Source organism: Citrus clementina, unplaced genomic scaffold, assembly GCF_000493195.1.
Source record: "Citrus clementina cultivar Clemenules unplaced genomic scaffold, Citrus_clementina_v1.0 scaffold_5, whole genome shotgun sequence".
Lineage (NCBI taxonomy): Eukaryota > Viridiplantae > Streptophyta > Magnoliopsida > Sapindales > Rutaceae > Citrus > Citrus x clementina.
In genome coordinates, this window is record NW_006262201.1 from 6,860,537 (window position 1) to 6,879,555 (window position 19,019).

The 19,019-nt window shown below is 32.8% G+C and overlaps 2 protein-coding genes across 6 annotated transcripts in view; both read right to left on the bottom strand.

Annotated features, from left to right (window-relative positions):
- Positions 1-3,527, bottom strand: part of LOC112098377 (disease resistance RPP8-like protein 3) — a 21,566-nt gene extending 18,039 nt beyond the window's left edge. Inside the window, exons 1-2 of one of the 4 annotated variants that reach the window (XM_024184567.1) lie at positions 789-3,527; positions 246-490 (exon numbers count right to left, since the gene is read on the bottom strand). In XM_024184567.1, coding sequence (XP_024040335.1) covers positions 802-3,354 — 2,553 coding nt within the window. In that variant the 5' untranslated portion in view covers positions 3,355-3,527 and the 3' untranslated portion in view covers positions 246-490; positions 789-801. Of the gene's footprint in view, positions 1-245; positions 628-788 lie in introns of those variants that run through there. The other 3 variants (XM_024184565.1, XM_024184566.1, XM_024184568.1) reach the window with 3 other exon arrangements.
- LOC112098379 (disease resistance RPP8-like protein 3) lies at positions 246-14,267 on the bottom strand. Of its 2 annotated transcripts, XR_002905492.1 has the most exons (3): positions 11,705-14,267; positions 10,031-10,390; positions 8,762-8,938 (listed from the first exon to the last, which is right to left on the bottom strand). XR_002905492.1 is itself a non-coding variant. In XM_024184569.1 (2 exons), exon 1 carries the CDS (start codon positions 14,265-14,267, stop codon positions 11,718-11,720), a length of 2,550 nt encoding a protein of 849 aa, XP_024040337.1. In that variant the 3' UTR covers positions 246-632; positions 11,705-11,717. The 2 variants fall into 2 exon arrangements, 1 of the variants encoding a protein (XP_024040337.1); XM_024184569.1 differs by lacking the exons at positions 8,762-8,938; positions 10,031-10,390 and adding an exon at positions 246-632.
- Between the last annotated feature and the right edge of the window lie 4,752 nt (positions 14,268-19,019).

Consider the following 19,019-nt stretch of genomic DNA (forward strand, 5'->3'; position numbering starts at 1 on the left):
TACAAAGTGTATGTACGTTGACTCTCAATAAATACAAACGATTCTCTGATATGATTCAAAACATCAGTGCATGCATCATTTTAATGAGAAAGAATATTCTAAGAACGAAATTGAACGTGCAATCAGCAATTAAAATGAAGCCAGAAATGTACATGCATGAGGAATTTTTCTTAGAAGATTGATATTTCTTTGACTAGCAAACCATACAAGTCCAAAGCTAGCAAACCATACCTGCAAGTCGGGGGTTTAAATGGAGTACTTCTAAGCATAAAACATTGATTAAAACAGAATACACACATACATACCAGCAAATTCAAAATAGCAAAAGGAGTGCAAAAGTTCAAGTTTGTAGACAACATTGCAACCATGGCATGTTTATAGCAAATCCTCGAAATCTGCTAAATAAAACAATGCCCTGTCTCATGAATCAATGCTGAATTAAAATTGAAACTGAAAGTCTGGCTGGCGTTGTTTCCCTCTCCAATTTTGCCTACATAAGTGAAAATAAGAATAATAAATGAAAATCTGCTTTTACGGTTCTTCTTTGATAGATAAAAGGGGGATCTTTCTTTGTTTCTCTGCTGCAATGTGTGCCTATCCCACTCTGTTTTGCCACCCAAGCTGAGTCTATGTTGAGACATAATTTTGACATCCGAAGCAATCTCAATTAGTTTGGCAATTTTATGACCTCCTTGAAGGTTTTATGATAAACATAAATCTACTGAGAAAGTGGGAAAAAAAGAAAATGCATATAAAAATATGAGTTATCAGATAAGATTAAAACTCACCCAATTCAATCCATCAGATTCCATAAGGATATAACTGGATGTCATACCGCCACTCCATATCCTTGAAAGTCCGTAGCCTCTGTCTCAACTCTGTCTGAGGCCAATGTAAATCCAATTTTCGCAAGCTCTGTATGCACCACAGCTCTTCTGGAAGCTTTCTCAAGTAAGCACATGGGTTGACAATTAAGCTTTCAAGTTTCGGCATTGCTCCTGCCCCCATCGTCCACTCATCTAGCCAATACATTGATTTCAGGTGCAAAACCTTAAGTTCGGGAAAGCTACTCAAGCCAACACAAGCAAGCTTTCTTCCTAAATACGAGTTCTGCTTCAGTTTCAGCACTCGAAGGAGTGGAAGATTTTCCAGAATTGGCGTGGGATCCTCCATTAGCTCAGTATTTGATAAGGTCAGTTGGCTCAGACTTGGGGGAAATTGGTATTCGGACAGGACCATCCGTGAGGGCTTGCTCTCATTCACCAGCTTCAAGCATTCAAGTTTGTGGAGTTCGCAAAGGCTTTTGGAAACCCCAGATTGATAGTAACTCATATCTCCAGATATCCGAAGAGTCCGAACACTTGGTAGTCTGCCCAATATATCAGGAGTACAACTACTAGGGTTTAAAGCTGATATGAAAATGAGATTTTTCAGAGAGCTAGAATAATTTTTTGGAGGTGCGGGCAGAGTGATAGAACCAAAGTTTAGATGCATGAGTTTTTGCATCATCCAAATATCATCTGGTGACTGATCTATGTAGCTAGATGGCATTTCTAGTGTTTCAAGGTTTAAAAGGGTGCATAGCAGTGAAGGAAGGCATTTGAGCGAAGGGATATTCAATTTCAAATACTTCAAAAGATATAAATTTTCTAATCCGGGTGGATATTGGTCCAGGACTGCAGAACCCATGTTCAATACCCGAAGGTGTTTGAACTTTTTACAAAAATTCTCGCAATCTATCAGAGCGAGACGATCGCTTTCTGAACTGTTATTCAGAAAAGATTGGAGACGCGTGTCAGAATATTCTAAAGATAAAAACTGAATCAGATCTTCCCAAATGAAGCACCGTTTAACATTTGCCAGTGGTTCCCTTTTCCTTTCACGCATCCAGACAAATCCCGTAATCTCTGCCACCAAAGCCAATGAAGTATATACAATACTTGGAACATAACACGCTTTGATTATGCCTCCGGCTCTTCTCTTACTCACTTGAATGATGCCGCGATGGATTAGTTCTTTCAAGTAATGTTCGGCAGTTTCTTCACCGTGGTATGGTATGAAACCTTCAGCTACCCACAACTGATATAATTGCCTCGTAGATATCTCAATACTTGGACAGAAGACATACAAATAGATGCAGCAGACTTTCAAGTGAAAAGGTAACTCCATCACAGAAAAAATTTGTCTCCAAATTGTCGGAATCGCTTCGCCTCGAAAATAATTTTCTAATGGCATACTTCCATAGTGTAGGATGAAAAATTGCCAGGCTTCATGCTTTAATCTGATCAATGGTCCTCCAGTGAGCACCGAATCAAGCCGAATCTTCTCTCCGTTTTCCATTTCCAACGACGCAAGGAGGTTTGGATCAGTGACCAATATCAAGACTCTGCTTCCATTCTGATTATCAGGAAGAACTTCTTCAAGATCATCCCATATCTCACTGTGATCAAAGACATCATCAAGCACAATAAAGTACTTCTTGTTTGTTAGGAAATCTCGAAGAACAGATTTCTTCAATTGATAATGTTCACCGATAATTACACTAACCCGAGATGGAGGCATCACAGACTTGATTATGTCATCCAATATCTTGCCAAAATCGTAGAGTATAGAAACCCTGACCCAAGCAAGACAGTCAAAATAGAACTTGACATGATTATTGTTGTAAGTATCAGCAGCAAAAGCAGTCTTGTCGAAGCCACTGCTGTCGAGAATTGCAACCACTGCCAGCCCAGATGGTCCCTCAATCAATAGATCAAACAACTCCTCTCTGCCCCGTTCAAATTCACTGATATCAAGCCGACGATGTCCCTCACTCAATAGGCGAATGATTTCGTTACTTTTTTCACGGATATCAAAACCATTGTCGCCGGGTGGAAGTTGTTGCGTCCGATTTCTAATATCAATGATTTTAGTGTGGAGTCCAACAAGAAGAGCCATATCAGTACTGCTTTCACTTTCGTTTTCACTGTTTTGCTGCTGCATGATGTTGATGAAGAATGTGTCAATTGCATCCTCAGATTCATGGACAAAGACATTGATGTCCTCCAGAATTTCCAAAATATCTGCTCTTTCAACATCTTCTTCATCGCTTTCTTCTAAGTCCAACAGTTGCAAAAAAGGCAAAGATATTTTGGAGTCATCGAATTTTTCTCTAATGAGTTGAAACAAATGCCGAGCCATGTCAGCTTCATATTTTCCCAGCAGAGTAGTAGCAATAATTTCGGACTCCGTAAGAAGGTTTTTAAAAAGTGGAGTTAATTTTGTTGAATCTGGCAGCGGCAACGTGCCTTCTTCACCTGCTAACACCCTTTTCAACCTCTCACAAAACAGTCGGAGGTGGAATTCCAGCATTTCTCCTTCTCTCCGTAGCACTCAGAGGTATAGCTGAAAGATTAAACACCATGGAAGAATTTGAAAGGAAAATGCCAAGAAATTGTGTAAGTGGCTAAATTCCACAAATATGACATTATTGCTCATTTTTTAACTCAAAAAAAGGGTACGCGTTCATTTAGAGAAAAGTCCAAGACGCGTGCCTTTTGAAAAGAACAGGTATCCCAATCGGTATCCAACCTTTATCTTATTTAATTACTACCATAACATAATTGATGGTGCTTAAATCAATTGTTTCTTTTTTAATTTAAAGAATTTTTCATTAAAAAAATATTTTAATATCAAATACCCTTCAATGGCATAACTGCCGCAAGCCCAAAAACAGGATTAAATAATTTTTTTTTTTGAATTTTTGGTCATGGAAAGAGCAGTATTAAACATCAGAAAGCTAAGGTCGTTATGTTAAAGAATTGATATTGACATAATTTTTTTTGGTTTTCGGGGAAAAAAAAATTGTTGACAAGCAAGAAAATATTTTTATATTTTACAATTTATTATACATATTTTATCTTATTAAAGTAATTTAATAATAAATAGAAACATAATATTACGATAAAAAAATTAAAGTTTAACTTATTTTGAATATTATAAAAAATAATTTTAATATTATTAATATGGGGACATTGTATTAATTTTAAAATTTTTTAACCCAAAGGTTTATTTAAAATGTTTATTATAAATACAAATATAAAATTAAATATCATAATTTAAAATTTTTAATATTATTTTAAGTATTAAAAATATTTTAATGTTATTAGTCTACTACATAGATCATATTACTTATATAATATTTGTATTATTAAAAATTCTTAAAATCAAATTTTTAGTTAGTATATTCATGAGGTATTATGGTTAAAAAAAAAAAGACCTTATTGTTACTTTTTAAAAAATTGAGGGCCTTCGTGATAATTTTTTCAAAAAGAAAATACTTGGTATCTGGGAGGGATAGAGAAATAGGACTCCCAAAATCTCTCACCCTTTTTTAATTAAAAAAATTAAAATATCAATAAAAAATAATAAAGAAAATAGAATTTTATCTACTCCTTACTTCATTTTTGCAACTCTCTCACCATCTCTGTCGAGCAGCCCTCTCTCTCACTCTCTCACTCACACAGTCTTTTTCACGATTTGAAATTCTTTGGCCCTTTGCATTACAAGAAATTAACGCTTTGGTTCTCCCAAGGGTAGATTGGTTTTATTGGGAAGCTATTAATTAGAAGGAGGAAAAAGGACTATATTTAGAATATGATTTGTTGGAGAATCTCAGAGTTAGTCAATTTTCAAGCCACACTTTCAATAGCCAACTGATTTAGAAACCATTAATTACTTTAATTTCCATAAATTGTAATGACAGTGCAAATGCATCTGGTTGTGATAGCTAAGGGTTAGCTTGAAGAATTAAATTTCATAAGATATTACTGGAAAACGCTTTGCAGATAACGTGTTGCTTCCTTTGCTAGGCTACAATTTCAAAATTCTCACGAGTTTTCCATTGTTGTCACAAACCGAGAAATTATAAAATACATGGCCTGGTTCTTTGGCAATGACCATCTCATCGTCGGCGGTCGCGTCGTCATTGTCACTGGTCTTGCTGGACCGAGACAGTGAGAGAGAGGTTTGTTAGATGGAGTTAGTGAGAGAGAGTTGTAAAGATGGAATGATGATAAAGGATTTTATTTTTTTTTAATTGTTTTTATTAATATTTTAATTTTTAAAATTAAAATTTGCTGCCGTTTCTCTCGACTCTCATAATTTATTTCATTTTTAGGGAATCCAATGAGAAATATGATAAAAGAACGTCAATTACTTGTCATTTTCAATTTTTTTCTATAAGCTATTTATTTCGAGCATTAGTGATCTTGTCTGGCTACTCCAATTATTGACGTAACTCCAGTGGCTGCATCCACTGGAAAAAGTGGATGAGAACCATTTTTTTTTCATAAAGGTAACTGCTCCAATTATTGACATAATTGATGGTGCTTAAATCAATTTTTTTTTTTAATTTAAAGAATTTTGCTTTAAAAAATAATTAATATCAAAATGCCTTCAATGTTGTTACCGCCACAAGCCCAGTTAGAGGACTCATTAAAAATTTTAGAATTTTTAGGCCTGGAAAGCGTAGTATTAAACATCAGAAAGCAAAGGTTGTTATGTCGAAGAATTGATGTCGACAAAATTTTATTTTAGTTTTCGGAAAAAAAAATATTTTGTTGACAAGCAAGAAAATATTTTTTATACTTTACAATCTGCTATACATATTTTATCATATTAAAGTAATTTTAATAATATATGGAAACATAATATTATAATAAATAAATTAAAATTAAAATTACTTTGAATTATTGAATATTACAAAAAGATAATTTTAATATTATTAATAGGAAAACATTTTTTAATTGTAAAATCTTTTTAATACAAAAAATCATTTAAAATCTTTATAATAAATACAAATATAAAATTAAAAAATATCATAATTTAAATTTTTTAATATTATTTAAATATTAAAAATACTTTAATATTATTAGTCTACTACATAAAATATATTATTTATATTATATTCGTATTGATTAAAACGTTTTAAAGTCAAATTTTTAATTAGTGTATTCAAAGGTATAAAAGATTTTAGTATTATTTTTTAAAAAATTTCAGGATATGAATGATAATTTTTTTCAAATTTTAAAGATGTAAGAATCTTTTTTTCTGATAACTTATTTCACTTTTGAGAGAATCCGAAAACGTTAATTTAACATTCTTTACCTTTATCTTTTCAAAAAAAAAAAAAACATTCTTTTTTTGATAAGAATGTTTTTTTTTTCTTTAAAAAATAATTAATATCAAAATGCCTTCAATGTTGTTACCGCCACAAGCCCAGTTAGAGGACTCATTAAAAATTTTAGAATTTTTAGGCCTGGAAAGCGTAGTATTAAACATCAGAAAGCAAAGGTTGTTATGTCGAAGAATTGATGTCGACAAAATTTTATTTTAGTTTTCGGAAAAAAAAATATTTTTTTACCTTTGTGAAAAAAGTGAAAATCAAGAACTATTCAATTTTGTTTTTATTTGTAATTCAAAAACTTTATTCATTTTTGGATGCTTTTCAAAAGAGATTCCTTTAAATCCTTTTGGTGTCTGCAGCTCCTGCCATTCTCATAAATCTCCATCCCACATCTACACTATCAAACAAGTTGATGGAAAGTCTTATAAAAAAAAAAAAGTTGATGGAAATTGATCAATTGCTTTTTGAAGTGGACCCATTGAGTCATGTTCATTTCTGATCATTGTCTACTCTTTCTATCAGCCATTTATTTTGACCATTTGCGATCTTATCTGGACCTACTCCAATTATTGTTGGAACTCCAATGGTTGTATCTACAGTCGAATGTAATATAGTGACAGCTCTTTCTTTGAGAAACTAGAGGGACCTTACAGTTCATATAAATTTCGCTACCTTACAGTTCATACGGTCTTGCTGTTAATGAATTTGCTGAGGCATTATTGATCCAATCTGAGTGAAGTAATTGTGGCTGAAAAATAAATAAAGGATAAGAGAACGTAGCTGAAGTGCTGAAGGGGCTATTAAAGAAGAGTGTCACTTGATCACAATCACATTGATGCACAATTCACTTGGCAAATTTCGACTATGCGTACTGCAAATTCAGCCAAACCATACATGCATGAACAAAACTAAAATGTAGTTCTAATCACAACTGCAGTTATGATGTTTACCCCTCTGATTTTTCTCCAAAACAAATTCAGTTCAAAACAATAATCAAAATAGCCACATTTTGTTCGTCAAAATAAATGCCCAAATTTTCAATTAACAAATCATCTTCTCTAAACTAAAAAGCCCACATCTCTAAAATCAATCTACATAATGTTGGACATGAGGGGTGAATTGTTAACTCAGTAAAAAAACTCATGCATAATATTACTAATAATAAAAAATATATATTAATCATTATAAAGAATCATAAATTAGAAAAATTAATCATTTTATAATTTATTACACAAGTAAGATAAATCTCATAATAAGTTATAACATAAAAAAAACGTTATCAATATATAATCATTTAAGAAGTCATTTAACAATAAAATCGTTCTTTGATCAGTTGGTCATGTCACATAATATCATCTATATTTATGGTGATAATATTATTACTCAGTATTCTCAAAAAACATGATTTAACATTTAGAGGAAATTCTTGCCTTTTAAAAAAAACATGTATGCAACAGCTACCCATGCTTTATCTTGCCATGACAAATATTTTCTCAATGAAAGAAATTTTTTTAAAAATTGATTTAATGCACAAATATGATGATTTTTCCAAAAATTAATTTTGGAAAATATAGTGAGAGAAAATAGTGACGATTATTGTTTAGATGTATAAATAGCCTAAACATAATCCTTAATACCAATATCCATATGCATCTTATCATCTTTCATGATGTTCTTTCATTTATGTCCATTGGTTCAAGATTTGAATTTGATCATTAAATCATGTTCAATAATATTAGAGATTCCAACAATTGAGTACCAACTTAAATCCCAATGTTATGTGTCATTGACCAATTATGTGTCAGTGACCAATTTTGTGTCATTTTGTTATTAACTAGGTGATGAATTTCTAGTTGATAAAATCACTTAAAAATATCTTAAAAATTAGACAATAGTTTGCTTAATTTTTCCAAGTTAACTGCTCAAGATGCTCTATTATAAATGATAACCTAATTATATTCATAAAAAATGATATATTTTTTTGTGGTGTTGATAATGAGATTATCATTCAACGTTTTAAAATGTGAAAACATATGGAAGACGGTTGTAAATTGATTGAATGAAAATATTTCAGTGAAGTCTCAAAAATTTGGTACTTGTTGTCTTATCGAAAGTTTTCTAAATTATATTCGTGGCACAGCCACTATCCAAACCATACAAGTCCAAAGCTATCCAAACCATACCTGCAAGTCCGGGGCTTAAATGGAGTACTTCTAAGCAAAAAAACATTGATTAAAATAGAATATATACATACAGACACACATACATACCAGCATATTCAAAATAGCAAAAGGAGTGCAAAAGTTCAAGTTTGTAGACAACATTGCAACCATAGCATGTTTATAGCAAATCCTCAAAATCTGCTAAATAAAACAATGCCCTGTCTCATGAATCAATGCTGAATTAAAATTGAAACTGAAAGTCTGGATGGTGTTGTTTGTTGAGAATGTCAAATAAAACGGCATTGAAGGAAGTTTTCAAAGGCAGAATCCGCACTTGTCAAAGACACGATCCGCACCGAACGGATCGACACATTTCCTTCCGTATTCACATATGTAATCTTTGAAAAAATGTAGCTTCTGCATCTATAAATAACGCTCAGTGTATAATGTTTTATTCAAGAAATAAAAACAAGTTTCTACATGGTATCAGAGTCATGAATGCGCTCAAGTTTCTTCAAGTTTCGCTGCTCTGTTTGTCACAAAAACAGAGGAAACCAAATTCGTCCCACAACCATTTTTTCCACCATTTTCTTCCTTAAAATCATTCCTAACATTACAGAAATCCATGCCGATCAAAAAACATGAAAGACAAATTACACATGTGCAGTAACCAATGATCATATTTCGTTACTGTCAAACACAATGCATCTGAGCAAAACATTGGAAGCCAACACCAGAATACATATGAATAAACAATTAAAGATAGAGAAAAAAGGCTTAAACCTTGGGGGAAAAAAGTGAAAAAACATGAAAGACAAATTACACATGTGCAGTAACCATCGAACTTATCAGTGACAGCTGCATCCATTACATTGCTCCAACAACACAATGGCAAACCACCAGTTTCAAATTGAGGATAGCTATCGAGAATGAGAAAGTGTCCAAAACATCATAAATAGACATGTTCCTATTGTGCATAATTTACATTATAGGCAAATATTCTTATACCATCAAAGGCAAAACATGACACTAACAATTGATCCCCCCCCCCCCCCCCCCCCCCAACAACCAAAAAAAAAGGAAAAACAATACAGAAAAGATTGAAACAGATAAGGCTACACTGAGCACAGGATGCCATGAAACATAATCCAGGAACCAAATTAATAAAAAAGGAAGCCAAACCATTATTTAACAATCTGTTTTGTATTTGGGAAAGTCTGATAAAATCTACTTAGGGATAATTAGAGAACTTCAACTATTAATCACACCTCATAAATGAACTAACATTAACCATCTACCATCCCCACGTCACACAAACATTCTCTATACTTCTGAACCTAATACTTCCATCTTCAATTGGGGGTTTTTTTTCTTTTTTTTTTTGGGTGGGGGGGGGGGGGGGGGGGGGGAAGCTATCAATTTTCTAAGCTTGCTTAGCTTCTGTGTGGGATTGAAATGCTGATTTCGAATCACTAACAGTAAAATTGGAAGCTCATGAAAAAACAGTTTTATCTCAAAATTACATCTCGATATAAATTCTCTTTTCATTTCCTTCAACTTTCTAATTAAGCTTAAAAAATGTACCTTCAACCACAAAGGGGTTTAAAATTTAAAATATAAAAAATAAATTCAGATAACAATAATTAATTTAATTAAAAATATAAATAGAGTTACAGAGAAAGAGAAAATAGAGAAAGACCTAATGTTGAGTCCTTTGGCGCATGTCTCTTCATAGGTCCGAACCATTTCTTCGGGCGTGGGTTACGGCCGAGATTGGATAATGATGGAGTAGGATAAGATTAGCGATAACGACGCCGATGAAATGGAAGGGTTTACCAGAGGAGTGGATGCGAAGAGTGCAGGGACCGCCGCAGAGAGAGAGCGGCGGAGAGCGGCGACGGACGGTAGTGACCAGCGGAGGCGGAAGATGGCGGTATGGGCCATTGCTTGCGCGTCGGTGAGTGTCTCGAGTGAGAGAGTGAAGGGTTTTGGGAAATGAAAAATGCAAATGTTTGATTTTGTTGCTAGAAACTTCTTCTGCCGCTGCCTTTTATTTTCGCTATAATAATAATAATAATTTGTTAATCAAATATTTTCTTAAAAAAGATAAATTTCTACAAGAAAATTTATATTAAATCAAATTGTAAAAATGTCTATTAGGGTTAATTTCTCCTTAATATTATTATTAGTTGAAGTAGATTTTCGAATTAGTCTTGATATATTTCAGAGTTGTATTATAAATGTATAAGTATCTGGATTGCAATTATATTTTTAAAAAATATAATTTTTTTAATTATTGCACAATAAATGTAGATAGTATCTATAAAATAATATTATTAGGACTATGAAAAAAATATTATTTTAGAGAAGTTATTTATTTATTATTGAATGAATAATTTATTAACTTATTGGTAAATGAATATTTACTAATTTAAAGAGAGATTTTTTTTTTGATTTTAAGAAGAGTTTTGTTGGTACATATTCATACTTATAAAGAAACACAAAAAGTAGTTCCTCAAGTCAATTGTATTTGCTTTAATTCGTAATAATATATCTTAATCAAGAAACTTGTAATTATACTATATCTTTCTTTCTTTGTTCAGTTTGGTGGTACATTGTGATAAATCATTGGATTAAAATGCATTTCTAAATGAAAACTTGTTAAAACCTAATTTATTTGGGAACCATATTTTATTTGTCAGTCGTATTTCTCAACTTAGCAAGTTATTTCTAACTTATCGGTCTCTATTGGTTTTCTTAAGTGCCTGTTTGATATGACTTATTTAATGGCAATAAGTGCTTATTTAATCTCATAAGCTCTTATCATAATTTTTGTTATTGTTTGGTTGTTTTTCTAATAAAGTTTTTGAAGCTTAAATAAGTAATTTTACCTCTCTTAACAAAAGCTCAAATTTTGAGTTTTTTGGGAGTAGAGATTGAAAAACTTTTTCAAATGTCAAAATATCTATAATATCCTCTACTTATTTAACAATCTTATTTATTATTTTCATAATATAACTTTAAAAGACTTGTCTATTAAAGTAATTTCATAAATTTTTAATAAAAACTCTTATTGACAACCAAACAACTAATTTTTTTTAGCAAAACCTCTACTTAAATAAGTTCTACTTGAAAAACTGTATCAAACGGAGCTTAAAGTTAATAGTCTCTTATCTCCCACATTTGATATCTTAATGGTATCAGCGTGTTACCTAAGATTGGGATTCATTAAAATCCTCAATGTAATCGGTGGAATGAAATGGATTTTTATAACCTCCTTGAAGGTTTTACGATAAACATAAATCTATTGACAAAGTGGGCAAAAAGAAAATGCATATAAAAATATGAGTTATCAGATAAGATTAAAACTCACCCAATTCAATCCATCAGATTCCGTAAGGATATAACTGGATGTCATACCGCCACTCCATATCCTCGAAAGTCCGTAGTCCTTGTCTCAACTGTGTCTGGGGCCAGTGTAAGTCCAATTTGCGCAAGCTCTTTATGCACCACAGCTCTTCTGGAAGCTTTCTCAAGTAAGCACATGGGTTGACAATTAAGCTTTCAAGTTTCGGCATTGCTCCAGCCCCCATCGTCCACTCATCTAGCCAATACATTGATTTCAAGTGCAAAACCTTAAGTTCGGAAAAGCTACTCAAGCCAACACAAGCAAGCTTTCTTCCTAAATACGAGTTCTGCTTCAGTTTCAGCACTCGAAGGCATGGAAGATTTTCCAGAATTGGCATGGGATCCTCCATTAGCTCAGTATTTGATAAGCTCAGTTGGATCAGACTTGGGGGAAATTGGTATTCAGACAGGACAATCCGTGAGGGCTTGCTCTCATTCACCAGCTTCAAGCATTCAAGTTTGTGGAGTTCGCAAAGGCTTTTGGAAACCCCAGATTGATAGCAACTCAAATCTCCAGATATCCGAAGAGTCTGAACACTAGGTAGTCTGCCCAATATATCAGGAGTACAACTACTAGGGTTTAAAGCTGATATGAAAATGAGATTTTTCAGAGAGCTAGAATAATTTTTTGGAGGTGCGGGCAGAGTGATAGAACCAAAGTTTAGATGCATGAGTTTTTGCATCATCCAAATATCCTCTGGTGACTGATCTATGTAGCTAGATGGCATTTCTAGTGTTTCAAGGTTTAAAAGGGTGCATAGCAGTGAAGGAAGGCATTTGAGCGAAGGGATATTCAATTTCAAATACTTCAAAAGGAATGAATTTTCTAATCCGGGTGGATATTGGTCCAGGACTGCAGAACCCATGCTCAATACCCGAAGGTATTTGAACCATTTAAAAAAATTCTCGCAATCTTTCGGATTAAGATGATCGCTTTCTGAACTGTGATTCAGAAAAGATTGGAGATAGATGTAAGAATATTCTAAAGAAAAGAAGTCAATCAGATTTTCCCAAATGATGTACCGTTTAACATTTGCCCTTGATTCCTTTTCCATTCCAGGCATCCAGAGAAATCCCGTCTCCTGTGCCAACAATAACAATGAAGTATATACAAAACTTGGAACATAACACGCTTTAATTGTGCCTCCGGCGCTTCTCTTACTCACTTGAATGAAGCCGCGATGGATTAGTTCTTTCAAGTAATGTTCGGCACTTTCTTCACCGTTGTATGGTATGAAACCTTCAGCTACCCACAACTGATATAATTGCCGCGTGGATATCTCAATACTTGGAGGGAAGACACACAAATAGATGCAGCAGACTTTCAAGTGAAAAGGCAAGTCCATCACAGAAAAAATTTGCCTCCAAATTGTCGGAATCGCTTCGCCTTGAACATAATTTTCTAATGGCATACTTCCATAGTGTAGGATGAAAAATTGCCAGGCTTCATGCTTTAATCTGATCAATGGTCCTCCAATGAGCACCGAATCAAGCCGAATCTTCTCTCCATTTTCCATTTCCAACGACGCAAGGAGGTCTGGATCAGTGACCAATATCAATACTCTGCTTCCATTCTGATTATTTGGAAGAACTTCTTCAAGATCATCCCATATCTCAATGTTATCGCAGACATCATCAAGCACAATAAAGTACTTCCTGTTTGTTAGGTAATCTCGAAGAATAGATTCCTTGAATTGATAATCTTCACCGATAATTACACTAACCCGAGATGGAGGCATCACAGACTTGATTATGTCATCCAATAGCTTGCCCAAATCGTAGAATACAGAAACCCTGACCCAAGCAAGACAGTCAAAATAGAACTTGACATGATTATTGTTGTAAGTATCTGCAGCAAAAGCAGTCCTATCGAAGCCACTGCTGTCGAGAATTGCAACCACTGAAAGCCCAGATGGTCCCTCAATCAATACATCAAACAACTTCTCTCTGCCCCTTTCAAATTCACTGATATCGAGCCGAGGTTGTCCCTCATTCAATAGGTGAATGATTTCGTTACTTTTTTCACTGATATCAAAACCATTGTCGCCGGGTGGGAGTTGTTGGATCCGATTTCTAATATCAATGATTTTACTGTGGAGTCCAAAAAGAAGAGCCATTTTAGTACTGCTTTCACTTTCGTTTTGACTGTTTTGCTGCTGCATGATGTTGATGAAGAATGTGTCAATGGCTTCCTCAGATTCATGGACAAAGTCATTGATGTCCTCCAGAATTTCCAAAATACCTCCTCTTTTAACGTCTTCATCGCTTTCTTGTGCCTGCAACAGTTGCGAAAAAGGCAAAGATAATTTGGATTCATCGAATCGTTCTTTAACAAGTTGAAACAAAAGCCGAGCCATGTCAGATTCAAAGTTTCCGAGCAGAGTGGTAGCAATAATCTCGGACTCCGTTAGAAGGTTTTGAAAAAGGGGAGTTAAATTTGTTGAATCAGGCAAAGTCAACGCGCATTCTTCACCTGCTAACACCCTTTTTAACCTCTCACAAAATAGTCGGAGGTGGACGTCCAGCATATCTCCTTCTGTCTGTAGCGCCCAGAGGTATTGTTATTTGCTACAAGAAATGTTAAAACATAGAGTAATGATACAGCCACAAACTCTTGTACAAACTTATTTTGTACAAACTAAAATGGCATTAATTCATTGGTTGAATGAAAATATAAAATAATAAAAACAAATCATGTGGGCCAAGTGATATTTAATTCAACCAATCTTATCATGCCACGTCAATTTGTACAAAATAAGTTTGTACAAGAGTTTGTGGCTATATCATTACTCTAAAACATATCTCCTTCTGTCCTATCTCAAAGTGGTTAGTGGTGTAAAATTAAACACCATGGAAGAATTTGCAAGGAATATGCCAAGAAACTGGCCAACCCGCTTAGCTAAATTCCACAAATATGACGTTATTGCTCATTTTTCTCTCAAACACATAATACACGTTCTTCGAGGCGCGTGCCTTCTGAAAAGGACAGGTATCCAACCTCATCTTAATTTAAAGAATTTTCCTTTAAAAAAAATTTAATATCAAAATGCCTTCAATGTTATTACTGCCGAAAGCCAAACTTCCTTTGGGTAATTAATTTAGAAGTTAAGCAGAGAATAAAGTCCTAGATTAAATGTTTAGGTAGTTTTACAAAATGATAACAGCATGCCAAAACTCGTTGTTGTCATATTCGACATTTCAAATTGAAAAATATGCAAGCAATCTTCAGTGAACATTACATGTTTATTGAATAATTTAAATGGCCAGTAAATCAACAGTCCGTGAGTTTTAAATCTATTATGACTTAATGTATCTTTCTGTATTCGTACACAGGTTATATTATCATAGTTTAAAATTATTTTAAATATTAAAAATACTTTAATGCTATTAGTCTACTACACAGGTTATATTATTTATATTATATTTGTATTAATTAAAACTTTTAATGTCAATTTTCTAATTATTATATTAAAAAAGTATTATGGTTAAGAAAAAGTTTTGGCATTTCTTCTTGAAAATTTGAGAGTCTGCATGAAAATTTTTCCAAATTCTAAAGGTATAGGTTTGAAAATTTAACGTTCTGTAAATTAATGAAACAAAAGGGGGGAAACCAAAAACTATTCAATTTTGTATTTTTTGTTTGTAATTCAAAAAATACATCCACCAAACAAGTTTTACGCATTAATGCTGTCATAAAACGAAAAACAGTTTGCCAAAAAATGGTACCAAACATTTCCTTAATGTCTCACATGATTTCTTAGTAAGTCCATATTAGATATATTTATACATTTTATGTATTTTAGTTATAAAAGAAGTAGGTCCTCCCCCTGTTTATAAAAAATAACTTTATTTCGAGATTGCCACTAAACTCTTACATAGAATTAGTGTAATGTTAAGAGAGAGTAACACAGTTTTCCATTACCATCTTTGAAAATAGAGAGATATGGATGCATGCATTTAAGAGTTATCATGAAAATCATACAATTCAATTTCCTGACATATATATTTATGCACGTATACCAAAAGAATAAATAGACAGAAAGTAAATTTACAGTCCTCACTTCCTCACAATTGTTAACGTGAAGATGCATTACAACTGTGAACTGTCACTACTTTAGCCTTTTTTTTTAAAAAAAAAAAATTATAGTGTGATGGAGACATCAAGGATGAGCATAAAAGTTAAAGATGACTCATTTTCTTTTTAAAGTGCTCTGCTGAAAGCCAAACTTCCTTTGGCTAATTAATTTAGAAGTAAAGCAGAGAATAAAGTTCTAGATGCCTTCTGAAATTAGAAATACATTTTATATGCTTTAATTATGATTATTTGGTAGACTATTGACCTAAAAGACATGTTAAATTATAAAACAGTGCGATTAAAAAAAAGAGAGTATTTGTGACGTAGAATAACAATTGGTAAATAAATCCTAAATATTTGAGTTGTTAAAAGCAAATATAACAGAGACGGTAAGAGAGATGCAGAAACAGAAAACTATTAGCTTATCTTGATTTTCCCACTATATTCATTTTCGATGCTTTTCAAACGAGATTCTTTTAATTCTTCTGGTGTCTGCAGCCCCTGCTCTTCTTATAGATCTCCATCCCACATCTGCACTACGAACAAGTTGATTAAAATTAAATAATGTTGGAGACGTGGGGTGAGCCGTCAACTTGGTAAAAAAACTATGTATAATATTGTTAATAATATAAAATATATAGTAATAATTACAAAGAATCATAAATTAGAAAAATTAATTATTTTACAATCTATTTCTTAAGTAAGATAAATCTCATAATAAGTTAAGTTATAATGTAAAAAGTATTTTCAATTTATAATCATTTAAGAAGTCATTTAACAATAAAATCTTTCTTTTGATCAATTGGTCATGCTACAAAGTATCATCTATATTTGTGGTGATATTATTATTACTCCGTATTCTCAAAAAACATGATTTAACATTTAGAGAAAATTCATGCCTTTTAAAAAGAACATGTATGCAACAACTACCAATACTTTATCTTACCACAACAAAACTAATGGTGACTAAATCAATTTTCTTGATTAAAGCAAAATTTCTTAAAATTGATTTAATGCACAAATATGATGACTTTTTGCAAAAATTAGTTTCGGAAAATATAGTGAGAGAAAATAGTGACGATTATTGTTTAGATGTGTAAATAGCCTAAACATGATCGCTAATACCAATATCCACGTGCATCTTAACACCTTTCGTGATATTCTTTCATTCATGGTCACTGGTTCAAGATTTGAATTTAATCAGTAAATCATGTTCAATAATATTAGAGATCCCAACAATTGAGTACCAATTTAAATCCTAATGCTATATGTCATTGACCAATATTGTGTCATTTTTTGTTAACTGGGTGATGAATTTCTAGTTGATAAAATTACTTAAAAATATCTTAAAAATCAGACAATAGTTTGCTTAATTTTTTGAAGCTAACTGCTCAAGATGCTCTATTAGAAATGATAACCTAATTATATACATAAAAAATGATGTATTTTTTGCGGTGTTGATAGTGAGATTATCATTCAACATGTTAAAATATGAAAACATATGGAAGATGGTTGTAAATTGGTTGAATGAGAATATTTCAGTGAAGTCTCAAAAATTTGGTACTTGTTATCTTATCGAAAGTTTTCTAAATTATATTCGTGGCACTGCCACTGCTTCTATGTGAAGGTCATTAAAATTTGTGTTAGCTACCTATAGGTTGAATAACAATTTTATTCATCAATTGTTGCTCAATATAGCAATTTGATTGAAAGTGCCGCTGCACTAATTTTCTAGATGAACTTTCCTACATGTTTGTCCTCATATGACCTAGAATGCTGCGATATCAATTGTATTGGAAATTATTCAGGTGGGTTAGTGCTCTACATCCCCACCAAAATATAAGCAATGAACAAAACATTCCTTGTGGAAATAAACTTAATTATTTCGCTACTAGACTTCTAATGAGGCCCATTTTCCAGAATCTGGATACAAGTTAGATGTCTCCCAAAATATTGGTGGGAGTAGACTATAGTAGCACTCGACAACATACTAACGACGCTATGGTCCACCAGAAAGACCGGTCTCCGGTCAGCCGAAAAATCTCACGTTCAGTCTCTTCTCAATCTCCCTTCTCCCAGCCAAGTCGATCCCGTAACATGATACTAATCCACAGTTGAATACATGATACTATTAGATCTTATTTGAGAATATAAAGGGATCTTTCTAATTTGAGAACATAAATTGCCCAATAAAGTTGAACTACGTTACCCCGCTCCATGCACATACATTAAATGTTAACAGCATGCCAAAACTTGATGTTGTCATATTCGACATTTCAAATTAATATGCAAGCAATCTTCGGTGAACATTACGTTTTTATTGAATAATTTAAATGGCTAGTAAATCTAGAGTTCTTGAGCTTTAATCTAAATCAAATCTATTATGACTCAATGTATTTTTTTGTATTCGTACCAGTAATGCAGGGGATTATTTACGGAACTCTTATTATTGACTGATATGTTCACCTTCATCCAATTAGAGAAAGAGTGACTGTAGAGGTGGCAAAAATACCCGTCCGGTTCGGACCCGGACCGTACCCATTACCCAGCCCGGGTATGAAGCCGGGTCGGTCTTGGGTATTACTTGATAAACCCGGAACTCGGATTTTATTAAAAAAATTATAAAATATATATTATTTTAAATATTTTATATTTATTTGACTCATTTATTATACATATATAAAGTTTTAAACACTTAAAGTATATATTTTCTTGTCAAATTTTATTGAAATAAATTTAAAACTTATAAAATTACTAAAAAATAAAAAATATATACACATAAAATATTAAAAAATATAAAATTCGGGTACTCGAATTAAAACCCAGCCCGAACCCGGACCCAGACCGGTTGCATCCGGTAGGGTCCGGTCATGGCAATACCCTGACCCCGCCCGGGGTTTTGCCATCTCTAAGTGACTGGGTTCCTATAAAGGGACTCTTAACCGTTACGAGAGTATTCAGACTAAAAATCTTTATAATTAAATTCAAAGGTGAAGATCTATGCTTATTATCTATTTAACAACTAATATATAGTTATCTATTCATTTAAATATCAAGGGCTATGCTAATAATTAAGTTGAAATGTTGATGAAAGTAGCCCTACATCTGTATATTACTCATCTACTCTAATCTTTTTTTTTTTTTAACTTAATGTACTTTTTCTAATGTTGTTTACTCTTCCCCCCCCCCCCCTCCTCTGACAAAA